This window comes from Anastrepha obliqua, chromosome 2 (genome assembly GCF_027943255.1).
Source record: "Anastrepha obliqua isolate idAnaObli1 chromosome 2, idAnaObli1_1.0, whole genome shotgun sequence".
In the NCBI taxonomy this organism is placed as follows: Eukaryota; Metazoa; Arthropoda; class Insecta; order Diptera; family Tephritidae; genus Anastrepha; species Anastrepha obliqua.
Genome location: NC_072893.1, coordinates 113104228 through 113123079, shown reverse-complemented (window position 1 = coordinate 113123079; position 18852 = coordinate 113104228). Strand labels below are relative to the sequence as shown.

General features: G+C 37.0%; 1 protein-coding gene across 2 annotated transcripts in view; it reads left to right on the top strand.

The window, feature by feature from the left end:
- The first annotated feature begins 2480 nt into the window (after positions 1 to 2480).
- LOC129239491 (leucine-rich repeat-containing protein 15) overlaps positions 2481 to 18852 on the top strand; it is a 29594-nt gene continuing 13222 nt past the window's right edge. Inside the window, exons 1-6 of one of the 2 annotated variants that reach the window (XM_054875004.1) lie at positions 2481 to 2567; positions 10370 to 10526; positions 10661 to 11200; positions 16372 to 16559; positions 16643 to 16737; positions 16802 to 16914. In XM_054875004.1, the coding sequence (XP_054730979.1) occupies positions 10377 to 10526; positions 10661 to 11200; positions 16372 to 16559; positions 16643 to 16737; positions 16802 to 16914 (1086 nt within the window). In that variant the 5' untranslated portion in view covers positions 2481 to 2567; positions 10370 to 10376. Of the gene's footprint in view, positions 2568 to 6979; positions 7072 to 10369; positions 10527 to 10660; positions 11201 to 16371; positions 16560 to 16642; positions 16738 to 16801; positions 16915 to 18852 lie in introns of those variants that run through there. The other variant, XM_054875005.1, reaches the window with a different exon arrangement.

The following is an 18852-nucleotide window of genomic DNA, read 5'->3' as shown; positions in this document are numbered from 1 at the left end:
ACAAAGTTTGAAAAAAACTAAGCAAAAAAAAAAAAAATAATAATAATTAATTCAAATTAAATGAAGTGAACTAAATGAAAGAAAGCGACATAAAATGGAATCAAACGAAATAAAATAAACCAAATTAAGGGGACCTGTAAACGGCCTTATTTTCCCTGATTTTTATTAAAATTATTTAAAATGAAGAAGTCAATATATTTTTTTCAAAATTGGCATACAGTTTACTTATACATTAAAATAATATAATTTGTTTTTATTTTATTTTAATCATTTAAAATGGCGGATGTACACTCAATTCTCCAGGAAGGTCGCAGCGGGGCTTCTCAATCGGCGGGCATTGTCGCTTCAATGCTTCAAAAAAAATGAATTTTGGGGCGAATTTTCCTACTATTTTTGCTTCGAAAAAATTATTTTTTTGAAAAATTGTAAATTCACATAGAAATTAATATCATACAAAAGATGTGTGCAAAATTTCAGGGAGATCGGTCAATAACTTTTCGAGTTATCGTGTACGCCAATTCGAAAAATATAGTTTTGAGAAAAATGCGTCTAAATTTGAATACATGAAAATTCCTCTCCCAGCGCTCGAACGCAAAGAAAAGAGTCGTCACGGTTGACGATCTATAATATTATATAAGAAATACTTAAATTTACGTTCTAAAATTTTTTTGACATATTCTTAGAGGCATTATATTAACATTTTAGGAAAAAAAAATTGTTCGCAATTTTACAGGCCTATCCCCTTAAAATGAATTAAATGTAATAGAATAAAATAAAATAAAAAACTAAAATAAATAAAAATAAGATAAAAAATGACTAAATATTATTAAAAAAAAAAAAAAAATTTCCTATTATTTGAAAAAAAAATATAATTATTATTAAACTAAAATAAATTGAAATAAAGTACAAAAAATTGAAATTTTAATTTTTTTAAATTTTTTTTTATTTTATTTTAATCATTTAAAATGGCGGATGTACACTCAATTCTCCAGGAAGGTCGCAGCGGGGCTTCTCAATCGGCGGGCATTGTCGCTTCAATGCTTCAAAAAAAATGAATTTTGGGGCGAATTTTCCTACTATTTTTGCTTCGAAAAAATTATTTTTTCGAAAAATTGTAAATTCACATAGAAAGTAATATCATAAAAAAGATGTGTGCAACATTTCAGGGAGATCGGTTAATAACTTTTCGAGTTATCGTGTACGCCAATTCGAAAAATATAGTTTTGAGAAAAATGCGTCTAAATTTGAATACATGAAAATTCCTCTCCCAGCGCTCAAACGCAAAGAATAGAGTCGTCATGGTTGACGATCTATAATATAAGAAATACTTAAATTTACGTTTTAAAATTTTTTTTTCATATTCTTAGAGGGATTATATTAACTTTTTAGGGAAAAAAAATTGTTCGCAATTTTACAGGCCTATCCCCTTAAAATGAATTAAATGTAAAGGAATAAAATAAAATAAAAAACTAAAATAAATAAAAATAAGATAAAAAATGACTAAATATTATTAAAAAAAAAAATATTTTCCTATTATTTGAAAAAAAAAAAAAATAATTATAATTAAACTAAAATAAATTGAAATAAAGTACAAAAAATTGAAATAAAAAAAGATGTAATTTTTTTCTTGTTTTTTGCGGATGAGGCTGATGTGAGGTTGAAAATGTCTAATGCATCATCAAAGCTACCGTCGCAGCAACGGTATGTCCGAAGACTAAAAAACTTCCTCTCGTTTGGGAATAAAATGTAATAGAACAAAATAAAAAAACTTAAATAAATTAAAATACAATGAAATGGAATTAAAAAAATACTCCAATTTAAAATGAAATAAAAGGAAATAGAATAAAATTATATAAAAAACTAAAATTAAATAAAATAGGACAACAAATTTAACTAAATATTTTTCATAAAATATAATATTTTACTGTTATTGAATGAAATTATAATATATATCGCACTTGTTACGTTAAAGCGTAACAACTCAAAATTTCCAAATTTTAGTTTTTTGCAAGAAAACATTGTACAGTGGTCATCTCTACCCACTGTAAAAATCATTCAGTGGTTTGTCTAGTCTTTCATTAAAAAAACCGTTATGACTCTCTCTTTGTTTTCAGAATGACTTCTTTTGTCTCAACTAAAGAGTTACATTTTTCGTTGTCTCCAAGTGATTGAACAAATTTGTGTCACATAAAGTGTAACATTTTGAATTGTGCCTGTTTACAACCAAACGGTTTGTTTAAAATATACCACTAAGTGTATAAAAAAATTTCAGGAAAAGAGTAACAACTCAAAAATTTGTTATTTTAGCGCAGCTACTAAACAAATAAGAGTGAAACAACCGTTATATTGTTTTTAATGATATTTTCTGAAACAGTTTTTCGTCTCTACTGAAAATGTTCAGATTTTGAGTTGTTACGCTTTAACGTAACAAGTGCGATATATTGGAAATATGTATTGAATCGCAGAGTCTTGTTGAAACGTGTTCGCGTTTATTCGATTAAACAGGAAGTGAAAAAATGTGTGATTCAATGAATTGACATAATTGACATTTAGTCTGTGTAATATAGGTGATGCCAGATTTGTGATATATTATCCATTTCAACAATATAAAATAAAGTACAAAATCAAAGAAACTAAAACAAAATGGCATATAAAAAAAAAAAAATACTCCAATTTAAAATAAAACAAAATGTAACAGAATAAAGTAAAATAAAAAACTAAAATATATTAAAATAGAATAAAAAATTTAACTAAACATTTGCAATAAAATAGAAAGTTATACTATTATTTAAAAACATCATTATTGTAATTAAATAAAATGAAGTAAAAACATGAAACATAAAATAAAATAGAATTGAAAACAAAAATAAATTATGCCAATAGAAAATCTACAACGAATAATACGTACAATTATGACTAAATACAAGTCACGCCATCCAAAAAGCTCTGTCGTTTGATTGATGCTACCTAGAAAAGCGGGCGGCAGGGGACAGATTGATGTTGGAGCACTGCATGACAAACTTATCTTAAACATAAGAGCATACTTCCAACATAAGTACTCCCAATCCGATCTGCACAAGGCTGCAATTGCTGCGGATGATAATTACACCCCACTTCGGATGAATCAATCCTACGAAATCAGAAACGCAACCACAATAGATGAAAAAATCCAAAGATGGTCTGAAATGGCTGTCCACGGCGTATATCGAAAAGACTTGCTGAGCCCACATGTCGACCAAAAATTGTCGCACTTATGGCTTCCCAACAGGTCGATATTTACCGAAACGGAGGGTACCATTTTCGCCATACAAGATGGTGTGATTCCAACGAGAAATTACATTAAATACGTAATGCGAGATCCAAATGCCGCTGCAGACAGATGTCGAAGATGCAATAGTCGAAGTGAGACATTAGACCACGTGCTAGCGGGATGCACCACACTGGCAAACTCTATGTACCTGAAGCGACATAATGACATCGCGAAAATAATCCATCTAAAACTGACGCAGATGTACAACTTCAATCCAAGCAAAATACCGTACTTCAGATACACCCCAGAACCTGTTCAAAAAGACTCCAACTACCTTCTATATTATGATCGAACAAGTTTAACAAATGCCACAAGAGACCACAATAGGCCAGATATTTTCCTGATTGATAAATCTCAAACGACTGGTTATATAGTTGATATTGCTGTCCCTCTAAACAAAACATGCAAAAAACATATGCGGAAAAAATATCCAAATATTCTGACTTAGACATTGATGTCAAACGCCAGTGGAAGTTAAGGAACGGTCTAGCCAGAAGTCGACTCGCTCTTCTTGGCTCTCCAACAATTGACAATCTTTCAGTACTCTCGAACCTGAAAATCGAATCTCTCATCAAATTCTCGAAACGAATTAATATCTTTGACCAAAATCCACAATAAAAATCTCGGTTCGGTGGGGAAATCATGTAACATAATGAGCTCCAGGGCAACACAACGGACCCAACTTGCGGTCTATGTGGCACTCCGATGCGGGGTCACCCTTAAACCAACCAACCAACCAACCAACCAACCTAGATATAAGAGTGGAGAAATTTTGTTTCGACGTCGTTTCTCGCAAATTCGTATTTTAAATAAAATTATAAAGAAAAAAGGTATATTAAAGCAAAGGGCTAAGTCAGTGAGAACTAATATTAACTAAAGTATTATGAATGGCGGCCGCCGTAGCCGAATGGGTTGGTGCGTGACTACCATTCGGAATTCACAGAGAGGTCGTTGGTTCGAATCTCGGTGAAAGCAAAATTAATAAACACATTTTTCTAATAGCGGTCGCCCTTCGGCAGGCAATGGCAAACCTCCGAGTGTATTTCTGCCATGGAAAAGCTCCTCATAAAAATATCTGCCGTTCGGAATCGGTTTAAAACTGTAGGTCCCTCCATTTGTGGAACAACATCAAGACGCACACCACAAATAGGAGGAGGAGCTCGGCCAAACACCTAACAGAAGTGTACGCGCCAATTATTTTTTTTTTTTTATTATGAATGTTACTTTGCGCGTTAGTCTTGAGGTATTTGCTAGCTTTTGAGAGGAAAAAGTTGTGGGCATCAAAGAACGAGAGGATGGAAGAAGGAGTAAGCAAACTTGCAGCACACGAAATAAAGAACGAAACGATAAAGCTATGGCAAGGCCGCGGCAGATGGGGGGACAAGCTAATAAAAGATTTGATTACATGGTACAGCAGGAACTTCGCTGAAGTCAATTTTTATATAACTCCAATGCTTTCGGAGCACGAGTATTTCCAGAAATACCAATTCAAAATAAGAAAATACGAATACCCCACATGCATATACGGTGACGCAGCCGCAGATGATGTTGAACATACCTTTTTCCAATGCATGCGTTGGGAACAAGAACGTCGAATGCTCGAGAATGCAGTCGGTCATATAACCACCGAAAATGTAATAGATAAAATGCTAAGCAGCGAGGAAACGTGGGAAACCAGCAGTGATTTCGCGAAAAAATCCTTCGGATAAAAAAGCGGGACTGGGCGCAGGCACACAACTATAGATCTTAGATTATGTTAGGTTCTTGTGGCAGTCGACTTAGAGAAACCAACGCACTTAGACTCTGTAGATCCGTTGTGATACCACTGTATAACACGGGAACCTTACTGTTAATTTTCATGGAACCAGTTAGACTCTCTTATGAAGCGTAGGATAGGTTTTATTCCAACACCGTATAGTTCCGTAAGAGAGTCAAAATGGTATTTTCTCAACAACCTTGCTCTACTACTAGCTGGACAATTACAGAGGAAGTGTTCTACTGTTTCTTCCTCTTCCTCGTCTCTACAATTTCTGCAGTATTCATGCGAAAATATTCTTAGCCTAGAAGAGTGCCTACCAAACAGCCAATGGCTTTCGAGATGTTCTCTCTTGAGAGGTTAAGCAATTCTCCTGATCTTCTCTTAACTATTTGCGAGCAATTAGCCTGGTTGTGACACTCGTATTTTCTTCTCTCCATTGGCCTACTGGAGAATATTATTTTATTATCCTTAATTTGTAAGTTGCTAAGGGATTCCAATATTGCCTCTGTTTTCAAGAAGTAGAAGATTAGTAAGTACCTTTCTGGCTAGCTCATCGGCTTTGCAATATCCTTCAATATCTCTATGTCCCGGAACCCATATAAGGCTGACCTTGAAGACAGTGCTAATATAGTTTAGAGCTGCCAGTCATTCCTGAGCAACCTTTGATCTTAGTATAACTGCCTTCAATGATTTGAAGACCGCCGTAGAGCATAGACCTTTCAACGTAGAAGATGGAACGCCACTGTGAAGTAATGCAGAAACGGTTCCAGGGTGGGCGACGGTTCCAAACGAGGGGGAGTGTTCGTTTTTGGTCTCCGGACGTGATAACGTCTTATAATTCTATGTAGCCGGCTGCACGCACCAAAAAATGCGTCATCTTGCTCATGCGTCGTTACCTTGCTTGAACAGCATGTTATGTTATGTTTTGTTTTGTTTTGTTATGTTATGTTATGTTATGTTATGTTATGTTATGTTATGTTATGTTATGTTATGTTATGTTATGTTATGTTATGTTATGTTATGTTATGTTATGTTATGTTATGTTATGTTATGTTATGTTATGTTATGTTATGTTATGTTATGTTATGTTATGTTATGTTATGTTATGTTATGTTATGTTATGTTATGTTATGTTATGTTATGTTATGTTATGTTATGTTATGTTATGTTATGTTATGTTATGTTATGTTATGTTATGTTATGTTATGTTATGTTATGTTATGTTATGTTATGTTATGTTATGTTATGTTATGTTATGTTATGTTATGTTATGTTATGTTATGTTATGTTATGTTATGTTATGTTATGTTATGTTATGTTATGTTATGTTATGTTATGTTATGTTATGTTATGTTATGTTATGTTATGTTATGTTATGTTATGTTATGTTATGTTATGTTATGTTATGTTATGTTATGTTATGTTATGTTATGTTATGTTATGTTATGTTATGTTATGTTGTGTTATGTTATGTTATGTTATGTTATGTTATGTTATGTTATGTTATGTTATGTTATGTTATGTTAAAGTATATTATGTTATGTTAATGTTAACTCATTCTCTATATCCATACAAAATATCTATCAAACAAATAAAATTAAAATTTTCTTTTGAAAATGCAACCATTCAATCAGTATTTTCTTATGACGTTATCACGTTAAGCTATCGTCAGTAAACCGACTTTACAGACAACCTCTTTTATTTTTTTTTGCAACAATGTTGGGAATAACCTTATTCTATTGCGGCGAATTGTCATCAAACGAAATGCATTGTACGTTTAAAAAATTTACTACATAAAAGGAAAATAGTAATAACTGTTAGTTAATAAAAATACAACAACATTTAACGTTACCCTTATCACAACAAAATTTATTTGGCACTGATAAGATTATACCGACTTTTATAAAGCAACGAAGTAGTGATAAGATATTCATAAAATAATTTTGTTACTACGAAAACGCATTCAGTGAGTGTTTAGACTCGGTGACTTTAATAACAAAACGTAAGTTACTTAAAAAACTAGATCAAGTGATAAAAAAAATAAAAAATAAAAAAATATCAAAATACTTTTCTGCGAAATATTTAACACTGATCAATATTTTATTCAAATAGTGCTAAAAAAGTGCTAGAAAAGCACTAAAATATCTGTGTATTTCGTTGAATAAATAATAAAGTAGAATTTGTGCTATATCTGTAAAAAGATACCAATCGGTTGAGTCACAACTCTCCAATCAACTTGATAAAGGTTGTTTAGCGATTTTCTACGATTAGTACGAACCTTTATTTTATAGCTAACTTTGAATGCCTCTTTCACATTCGGCATTAGTAAAAATTCAAAAAGCTCCACATATTTATACGCAACGTATTTATTATTATAACTCTAGTTAACTCGTCGAGTATTGGTATTCGGCTAACCAATACATATTTTAGGATTGATAAGAGAAATCGCCCACTCGCCAAATCCATCCATATGTCTAAAAATAGAGATATCATAACAAAACTTGGTGCAGAAATTTGTATCCTACGACATTTAACTTGATATGTTATGTTTATGTAAGGTTTAATGTGACGTCACATCAGTGTTACGACACGTTTACAACGTACGTACCCCGGTGGTTCATCATTTAGTTGCTAAAAACGGCAGACGCTTGTTTCTGGAAGCTTTTGTGCATTAAGGTGAAAGTGTTGGCTGCAGTTTTCCTTGTCTCAGTGAATGTTCCGTGCAGTACTCAGTGAGAGTTCATAGAAACTCCGGCTTCAAGTTATAGAGTCTATATACTTGATACTACTTTTGATAGAAAGATTAGCCGTGAAGACCCGGCCTGAACATACTTTTGTCTACCCGGTGCTTCCTTATTCTACTTACTTATTCTACTTTCACCTATTCAAAGGCACTTCGACCCAAAGATACATATATTAGATAGGGGGAAAGAAGGTGTTAACAATGGAAGTCAACGAAGAGAAAATTCGGTACGTTTCACAGTTTTCTTTGATAAAGGCGAAAATGCAAGCCAGGCCGCTGAAATTGTGAATGGTGTTTATGGTGCCGATTCCGTTCAGGCATTTTTGATGTTAAAGAAAATGTCGATATTGTCGAAAACATCGATAAAATCGCAAAAATAATCTAAATTGACCGGCATGTCAGCAGTCGTAGCATCGCCCAGGAGCTAAAGAACGACCATAAAAAAGTTTTAACCCATTTGCCCAAAAATTTTAAGGAAAAATAATGGATTTCTTTTTTTTATTGTTAGCTAGACTGCCCGTCTCACAGTGCGGCCGATTCCCGAAAAGCTGGCCAAAACTCAAAAAATTAAGTAATTGATTCAAAATTTCTTACTCGGGGGTTGTGGGGTCGCTGATTACGAATTTGATCTTAAAATTTTGAAAATCCACCCCTTCCACCCCTATTGGCCACCCCCTCACGTGAAATAGCGTATATTCTAGAACATAATCAAGATGCATGTTAATTTATGTTTTCAGGGTCGCTGATTACGAATTTGATCTTAAAATTTTGAAAATCCACCTTCTTCCACCCCTAGCAGATCCCCTCTTGAAAGTATAGGCTTTCACTGTTTTCTCTCATTCTCTCTTCGTATTTATTTCTTGTGCACAAAAAATAGCATAAAAGCCAAGGTAGCAAGTGGTAGCAGCTGAATCTTTTTTTATTCAGTAACCATTACTTTTTTGAGTAATCTTTAATAGGTTTCAAAGGAGCATATGACGGCGTTGTATTACTATACAGTTTGAAAACTCAAATTTTATAAAAAAAAATTGCAAAAAATGTATCTACGTATTGCTGCAGCGCTAAAAATTTTGTGTCGAGGTATTGATATGCACTAAAGATTTCTCGTATTTTACTAACCTTCCGAAGATGATTCCATTTGGTTTTGTTCAATTTACTCCATTACAAAATCTTTCAAATGTGTACAACTTTCACTATTCATCGACAGTAATACGATGCTCAAACGAAGGCCACGTTGCGACTGAAAATACAGAGGATACTTAGGGTACAGGACGTTGCTATGAACGGTTTTCACTACTCAAGGCATTACTGTAGCCAACCCAAAGACAAAAAAACTCTATCTAGAAACTTTTTTTTTTCGACTTTTGGCCAGCTTTTTGGGAATCGGCCGCACTGTGCGTCTGTTTGGCTCTTACACCGTAGGACAGAACTCTGCTACACTCTGTTCTTGACTCTCAGGATATTAAAAGCAACGCCTTGTTATTGCACCAGCCTAAAACATTTCCGCCGCATTTTTAGGGGATGCAGCTGATATTATAGATATTGGCCGAATGTAAATTTATCGGTAACGTAGGGTCGAACATGCCATGTTAATGAAGAGTAGCGCGTCAATCAGTGATGTTGTAATTACGTGAGACTGTAACAATCTCTGTAGAGCTCGGCTTGACTGTTCGACTTTTTTCGAAATTTTCTGATAGAGACTAATCGGTGTTGTTTTTTTTTTCTAGAAACTCAGCCCGACTTAAACAGACCGTGATTTCTAAGATTTTTACCCCAAAAACTATCTATACACCAGGTCTTCAAATTGGGTTTGCTATGTACATACTTGTATATATCATCAAGAGTATTCGATCATCAATAGATATCCCAAAGTGCTTTAAGAGCATTGGTTGGCGTTGCATTTGAGTTAAGTTAAGTTAGGTTACAATAGTTGCCCAGAGAGTGGACACATTTGGACAAAGAAAACCATTCATTCATCCTTTGTGATACAACTGAACGGGAAATAAGGTGACGGAAACCGATAGGACGAAAAGATAGAGAGGAAAGGGTGAGGAGGAGAAGAAGGGTGGTTGAGTATTCGTGGCTTACAAACGATAACTGAGATATGCTTGTGTTAACCGCTTTAAGCTGCTGATGAAGTTCATCAGATTTTCAATATCAAGGCCTGTTATATCACCAGGCGTAGGAAAGAAGTGAGAACCCAAGTGCTTAAATCTTAGCCTTGCAAGAGCAGGGCGGCAATTGGCTACTACTGCATATTAGGTGTGATGTGTGCTACGATCAGCGCTCCGAGATACGGATTATATGGAATGTACCTTCTGTTCTTGGGATGTATGCTTACATTATATTCATTGTGTCGTGTGCGCCTTGATGTGCAAATTTTCCAATGCAGAAGCAGTCGTTATTTCTCATCTTCCCAGTGCACATCGATCCCGAGATCGACCGAATGGTAGTTATGCATCGGCTCTACTCGGCTGCAGCGATCTACCGTCGATCCGCCATATTCGCTGTAGACAATGAAACGAACTTTTTGCTAATAACATTTTTTTCTACTTAGGTGACCCATGAAAATGAAATATAATTTGCTACCAGTTATCATTTTTGTGGGGATGTGTTGCTCTCCAGTAAGAGCTGCAGACAACACTACACAAAAGGCGGTACCGATAAAAGAGCAGGATGTCATTACAACTACGACCACAGCCCCATTACCTAAGGTAAGAAAGCCAATATTTTAACTAATTTCCACTTTCTGCACTTTCGGGTCTCGGGTTGTTTTTTCGGATCCCGGTGTTTCGAGTCTGAGCAACTACTAACTACATACACACTTGCATTTCTTATATTTTTTCAGGTGGATATTCTCAAGAGTGATCTATGCAAGAAATGCAGCTGTCTCAGTAGCCCAGTAAGCCAAATCGACTGCAGTAATAAGAAAATGAATTCTCTCTTTAGTGACGAAGAATGGGCAACCCTTAAAAATGGCGACATAACATTTGATATAATTAAATTTGAACACAATAATATAACGAAAATTACTGGATTTCCTAATTATACAACTAAAAGCCTCTATTTGGGGTTTAATCAAATTAAAAGTATTGCAAAAGGTGCTTTTGCCAACTTAACAGAGCTCGCTAAACTGGATCTGTCCCACAACAAGTTGAATACTAAGACTTTGGGGCCCGATGCATTCCAAGGTGTATACTCTGCCCATGACTATGAGCCGTTGGGCAAAGTGGTCGAACTCGATATCGGTCATAATGAAATCCACAGTTTGAATTCGGACCTCTTTGAGCACTTGCCACAGCTGGAGAGCTTAATCTTGTCCGGAAACACATTTCAAGTGATTGATCAGAATACAGTGGCGGCTATTACTGGGCTCTCTTATTTGAAGGTAAGTGTGGAAAGAAAAGTAATAATTGTATTAGGAGAATTTGCGATAGGGCTGATTTTAAATTAATGTAATATATATATATATTAGGTCGGGTCGATTTGTGGAGTGGCAAAAAAATCGCCAATTGCTCTGTGAAAATCATATTCTAGGGATCAAAATAAGAAACTTTGCCGAAGGAACCATACCTCTAAAACGAATTCTGATGTCCCCCAATTTGGGTCGAACTGTTTAGTTTCTTTTCTCATGTAAAGGCCAAAAATGGTGATATTTTGAAATGATTGTATGGGGAACCCCCCAGGGGAGTTCCACGGGGTGTGCCACTGGCATGGGTGGATCGGCCGTCCAATTTAGTGGGGGTCGGTCATACATTTGGACTCGATTGGAGCACTCTAAATGGGTCAAAGTGGGATTTTTCGTTCGACCCAAATTGGGGGACATCAGAACTCGTTTTAGAGGTATGGTTCCTTCGGCAAAGTTTTTTATTTTGATCCCTAGAATACGTTTTTCACAGAGCAATGAGCGATTTTTTAATCGACCCGCCCTAATATAAATATATATAATTGGCGCGTACACCCTTTTTGGGTGTTTGGCCGAGCTCCTCCTCGTATTTGTGGTGTACGCCTTGATGTTGTTCCACAAATGGAGGGACCTAAAGTTTCAAGCCGACTTCGAACGGCAGATATTTTTATGAGGAGCTTTTTCATGGCAGAAATACACTCAGAGGTTTACCATTGCCTGCCGAGGGGCGACCGCTATTAGAAAAATGTTTTTCTTAATTTTGGTGTTTTCACCGAGATTCGAACCGACGTTCTCTCTGTGAATTCCGAATGGTAGTCGCGCACCAACCCATTCAGCTACCGCCGTAATAATATAAAGTATATAAAAATATGGGCATATATACTTAGTCCTGCCATAAGTTCTGTTACAAGTCAAGCACAAGCGTTATATATATGCAATCACACATTTTTTTTAATGAAGTTAGTTTCATTTAATCATGTAAATATTAAAAACAAAAATTAATTTTCGTTCGAAATAGTCACCATTTGCTTTTACACAAGCCTTCAAACGATTAGGCCATTCAGCTATTGCGCCACGTACGGTTTCCATGGATATTGACATCGCTGTTCGAAGCAAAGTTTGTTTCAGACTCTGTAAATTTCTGTGAGGTCTTCGACAGGCCATGTTCTCCAATTTGGACCACAAACTGTAGTCCAGTGGATTCAGATCTGGACAGGCACACGGCCAATCTTCTGCGGCTATGAACCCAGGAATATTGGTTTTTAGTCACTGCTGGGTGGTTTTTGCCTTTTGGGCTGGAACGGAATCTTGCTGGAGGATCCAACGCTCTCCAATGAAGAGAGTTCTGCTCAACTGCTTCACCACGCCTTCTAAGACATCCTCTGGGTACACTTTTGCCCCGGTTTTAATACTTTTCACGCGGAAGTGAGTAGATGTAATGCCTTTTAAAGACACTCCCCACCAAACCAATACGGCCATGGCCGTTGACCGCGTGCCACCGAAGAAGCTGCTGCATCATCATCATCATTTTTCCTTTAACTGCTGGGGAGCATAGCGCCGCGGTGAAACATCTGAACAGAGTTCGATTTTTTGCTAACTCTTTTATCTCCAGCCATGATTTTCCAGCATTCTCTGCCTCCTTCGAAATAGTCCATCCTCAGAATATCCCTCGAACGCCTCCTATCCAAACGTGGCTAGAAGGACTTCGCAACCTTACACGTTCGTGTACTTGCCCAGCGCTCGCTGAGTTGGTGCAAAGGCCATCCTTCCAGGAGTAGAGCGCAGGTTGTCAAAGGGATCCCGATCCTCTCCTTTCGCGGGCACACTACCTCACCTTGTCTGGCCAGCTCGTCGGCTTCGCAGTTTCCAGCAATGTCACTGTGACCAGGTACCCAAATTATCTTTATATCGGAGAATTCTGATGTAATCGAGAGAGAGAGACAAGGCATCCCCTGAACAATTTCGAATGCACCATAATAGAGCCTAGGGCCCTAATACCCGCTTGGCTATCGGAGTAAATATTTACCTTCTTAACAGTTATTACAGAAGTAAGTAGCCAGTCAGCTGCTTCTTTAATTGCGGCCACCTCGGCTTGGAACACACTGCGGTGATCCAGTAACCGTCCAACTTCGAGCCATCCGTGTACAGCTTAACCAGGCCCTGTCCACAAGTGTTGCTCCCGGTCCACTCCTCCCTTGATGGAATATGGGTGGAGAAAGTTCCGTTTGGACTAAGCGAAGGCACGCACTGATCCGTCGACGAGGGGATGCACTCAAAGTTTAAAATTTGAGGATATATTGGCATTTATTTCCATTGCCTCTGTCTTTTGAATGTTTATTATCAATCCATATAGTGCGGCTTCGCTTGCTAGGTCACTAAGTTTTCCTTGCATGTCAGTGTACTTCGTTGAGAGTAAACATATGTCATTTAGCGGCCTCGGTAGTCTAGCGTAGGTGCACTAGCCTGCCATCCCAGAGGGTTGTCGGTGCGAATCCTACATGAAGCACGGTCCTCGCACTGTTCCCAATTTACCTCTTTCCCTGTTTCTAAAAAAACAAAAAAATCATTCCTCAGGCCCAAAAAAAGCGTATCCTTTCCATTCTTACTCCCGCACAATATTCAGCGCAATAAGTGGCGCCAGCAAGAGTAAGCGGGCGATCGCGGTAATAGCGCAGAAACACGAAATTTAGCGAAGTCCTCAACCATCTGTGCGATCCTTCTGCCAGAAAAATGTGAAACACAGATGGCGCTCCTAGTAGTAAGAAGGCGTTGTTACTAAGCAACGACAGGTGGGCATTCTCACTACTTAGGACTGGTAGCGGAAGGCTAATCACCTACCCTGTCAGAAATCAAAATAGATTAACGAAACCAACGCAAGACTGAGTCTTGTCGAGGCCCTATGCTCCCGAGTGGAGTGAAAAAAAAAAAAAATGTCATCAGCACAATCGAGATCTTCGAGATGCTCCGAGAAGTACATTGAATACCGCGGAGTTTGCCATCGAAAGGTATATGCAGAACATTGTGGAGGACTAGCAGGAAAAGTATAGGCGACATTATGCAGCCTTACCTGTCACCTGCGTTGCTTATGAATGGCTCCGTTATGTAGCACTCTATAGTGAAAGTTTTGGTAAGGGGCTTTAATCAAAGCATACAGCTTTGGTGGGATTTTACAATCTGCATGTGCTTTCCAGATGCAGTTGCGTTGAATGGCTTGTCAAAAGATGACCAATTGAGCGACGGAAGGCTTGCATGCGGACATCATCTCTAATTAGTCTTGAAATGGATCTCGGCGATACATTAATTTCCCTGGAAATGATTTTCTGCTTTCTAGGGGGATTTCTGTGAATTATTTCTTGAACAGCTGCACTGTTCCGAACCAAGCGGGGACGACCACTTCTTTTCTTGTCTGTCATTTGAGACGTTTTGGAAAAACGATTGATCGTGCGGTACACAAACATTCTCAATATATTAAGTTTTTTTCAGCAATTCGTAAATCTCATTAGCACTTTTGCCACACTTCTGTAATGCAATCACTGCAATGCGATTTTCCTTAGCTCCCCACTCACACATTGTTAACAAGCGAAATTTTCCATTAAACTTCGTATAATTTGTGAGTGGACGAACAAAAGCAAAAATAACGGAATTTTTTTCTGTGAATTCGTTCTCGGCATGTGCATTGTAAAATTTGTCACAGAAGTTATGGCAAGACTAAGTATACTTATATATATATGTTTAAGTAGTTATAAATGGCCAATGTTAATCTTGTTCCATAGCCGTTGCACTATTAAAATGTATAGAGCTCAGCGACACATACTACTGCAAATATTTATAAATATAAAAATAAATGTCAAAAAAGTCTTGCGGTATTTTTATTGAATTTTCAATTGTTCATAAAATTGGTTATAATAATGCGATTTAAGTCAAATATGCGCCGTTTTGTTCGATGACGAGTTCCCAACGAGATGCCAACTTCATAATGCCCCTCTTATAGAAGCTCGCTTCCCTATTGTCAAAAAACTCGGAGAGCCAATTTTCACAGGACTCTCTTGTGGACAACTTCCGAATACCAAGCTCGTTCGCCATGGACAGAAATAGGTGGTAATCACTTGGTGCGAGATCCGTACTATACGGTGGATGCAAAAGAACCTCCCATCCGAGCTCCCGGAGCTTCTGGCGCGTCACCAAAGATGTGTGTGGCCTGGCGTTGTCCTGATGGAAGACAATTCGGCCTCTGTTGATCAAAGATGGCCTTTTCTGCATGAGTGCTGCATTCAAGCGGTCCAGTTGTTGGCAGTACAGGTCCGAATTGAGCGTTTGGCCATAGGGGAGCAGCTCATAGTGGATGATTCCCTGTCAATCCCACCAAACACACAGAAGAACCTTCCTGGCCGTCAATCCAGACTTGGCCACCGTCTGGGCAGCTTCACCGCTTTTCGACCACGACCGTTTGCGCTTCACGTTGTCGTAAGTGACCCACTTTTCATCGCCAGTCACCATCCGCTTCAAAAACGGGTCGATTTTGTTGCGATTCAGAAGCGATTCGCATGCATCCATACGGGCAAAAATTTGTTTTATTTGCGTCAAGTCGTGTGGCACCCATACATCGAGTTTCTTTTTGAATCCAAGCTTCTTCAAATGGTTTATAACGGTTTGATGACTCATGCCCAGCTCTTGGCCGATGCTACGGCTGCTACTATGTCGGTCTCTTTCGATCAATTCAGCGATTTTATCGCAATTTTCGACGACAGGCCTTCCGGACCGTGGCGCATCTTCGATCACCTCTGCACCAGAACGAAAACGTTGAAACCATCGTTGTGCGGTGAAAATGGAAACTGTATCGGGTCCATAAACTGCACAAATTTTATTGGCTGCATGAGATGCATTTTTGCCTTTATCGTAGTAGTACTGTAAAATATGCCGTATTTTCTCTTTATTTTGCTCCATGTTTGCGACGCTATAACTCACGAACGACTAAAAGGAAACAAAAATTAATCAAACAGGTGTTAGCACGTGAAAAGAGCTTTCCAAAAAGCTCTAGCGTGAACCGATGCGACGAATACAACTAGAACTACGCGCTTGCAAAGACAAGCTTGCGGAAATACCGCAAGACTTTTTTGACAACCTTATATGTATTTTTGTTTTTCTCTTCCAAGACTTTAGATATGTCCTTCATGGAACTGGAAGAATTGCCCGACAATCTATTACATGGTCCGCGCGATTTAGAAACCATCATTTTAAGTGGCAACCTTTTCGATGAACTACCTGATGACTTGGATTTAGCGCCAAATCTTCGTGTGTTGATACTCGACGAGAACCCGATAGCCGATTTGATAGGCGAAAAGTATGTTTCTATTTGATATTTTGCTTGAATATATTTACTTAACTTTTATTCAATATATGACAACTTACCTTGGGCACCTGCAGTATTTTTCCCAATCTACCCTACTTGACCTACCTAAGTATGGCTTACATGCCAGAACTGAAGGAAATCGGACCCGGCGCATTTTCAGAATTGCAAAGTAAGTTGAATATTTTAGCTGCTTCCGCGATAAATAATTCATGGTTCTCGTTTACTACTTTTAGACTTAACTACTCTAATCTTGTCAAGTAATCCAAAGTTGTCTAAAATCGATGTTAAAGCATTTGCTAAGAATACGACAAACCCAGAAATTTTATCTTATCCGCCATTAGAAAAGGTAATTTAGTTAACAGAAAATTAAACAATATTTCCATACTAACTTTTACACGAACTCATTTTGCACTGAAACTCAGTGTGAAACTTCGCAAATTCGGTCACTTATAGGGTGTACCAAATACAAGTTTCTTTTTGAATACAAGTTATATTTATGCGCTCCAAATCTGAACTGTCAATTAGTCTGTCAGTATTAAGTGTCACATTATGGGAACAATATGAATCGTCTGAAACAACATTGGCAAATACAAATTTATTGCTTAGGTGAAAGTTATTCCAAATGAACCTCACTCTGCGTCTGCTGTTAAGCTATTACGTGAGTTTATCTTAATCGCGAGTCTGGCTTGCTAGTGGAGAATACTTATAGTTATAACCCCACTACATATGGTGGCTACCGACGATAATATGTCTGCCTTGGACGCGAGTGTGGAACAAGAACTCACTCTCATTCTCCACAACTCAACATTTCACGTTTCTACCCAATTAAAGTTTTCAGCTTAATCAGTTAAAAATTCATATCTACATTTTCCATAGACGATTACATTCCCACACAGCTGATAAGACCTAAGAACCGGGCCTTTCAGTTTCTATGTAAGTTATTTCGTTTATTAATTTGTTTCTTAAAAAAAACACATTATTAATTTAGTGCGTCTGCCGGTTACAACGGTCCGTCTAGCACTGCCCTTCATCTGTTATCAAAAATCATAATTATAGCATAAGGTCACGTTGCATTCAAGAAAGGAATGCAGTCACGTTGTGGGAACGAAAATTTGGCTGGTTGCTACGTTAGCAAAAATTCGTGGGAGCGCAAATGATATCTGATATCTTAACTCCTCCCCCCGTAAGATCAATCGTCCCGATTGTTAGTAAACCGGTAAATCATTAATGCTGCGGAATCCGCATTTAGTCTTGTGACAAGAGGGTTCATCAGGATTCAATGCCTTCGGCTCTGATCCTTCGTTAACTATATTTGTTATTTCAACTTTTGACTTTGGTTTGGTCCTCAACTTGTAGAACATTGCGGACACACAGGAAAGTAATATTACTGACATGATCAAATTAAATGACAGTGTTAAATTTTCTTTAGTGGATATTGAGTTTATTTCTTCTATATTATTTAAGTGAAGTTCTTTCATCATCCCCAAAGAGAGGACTTCTTCAATATTAGATTTATTTGCTGTCAATTGCAATACGGCTGGGAGTGGTTTCAAAGATGAAATTTCTCTTGAAATGTAAGTTCTGTTATCTATTGTTACGGTTTCGTTGTGAAATTGAAGTAGATACGTTCCCGAAAGTTGGTACGATTTATTCTTTGAAATTTCTACGAATCCTTCGAATTGGTTCAAAAAGATCGTTCCTTGAAAAAGCTCTTGTACTGAAGGTACGTGTTGGTTGTTTATTATAGTGCAATTATGATTTTTGCTATTCAGAATCCGTTTCACACAATTAGAATTACTTACTTCTAGTAAATTATCCCTATTACAAATGGTCAATTCATTAACTTTGTTACATTGTTTTTTGATCTCATATAGATCATTATTGCATTTTAAAAAATATTCTGAATCAATTTTCAATATTGTATTATTTCGTTTTACAGGCTTAATTAACAATTTTGCACAAATTAATTGCTCTATTGCTGGCAAATTTATAATATATATTAACATGTTTTCATTCGTAGCTATTCTTATACTAGCGAAACCTAAGGCTTCTTCTAAATTATTATAGGGGAATTTTTCGAAATCGAGAAACGTTTTTGCTTCTCCCATTTCCTTTTCTGATAATAAAAAAGAATTAATAACTCCTACTTTAGCCCACTGTAGAGCGTATTCGATGTTGACTATTTCGTCTTTAACAATTTTTATCTTATTGGCAATTGATTCCTCTATTGTTCTTCTAACTTCTTGAAGTGATTGTAATGTCTTCAGTATATGGTTAGTTCTGT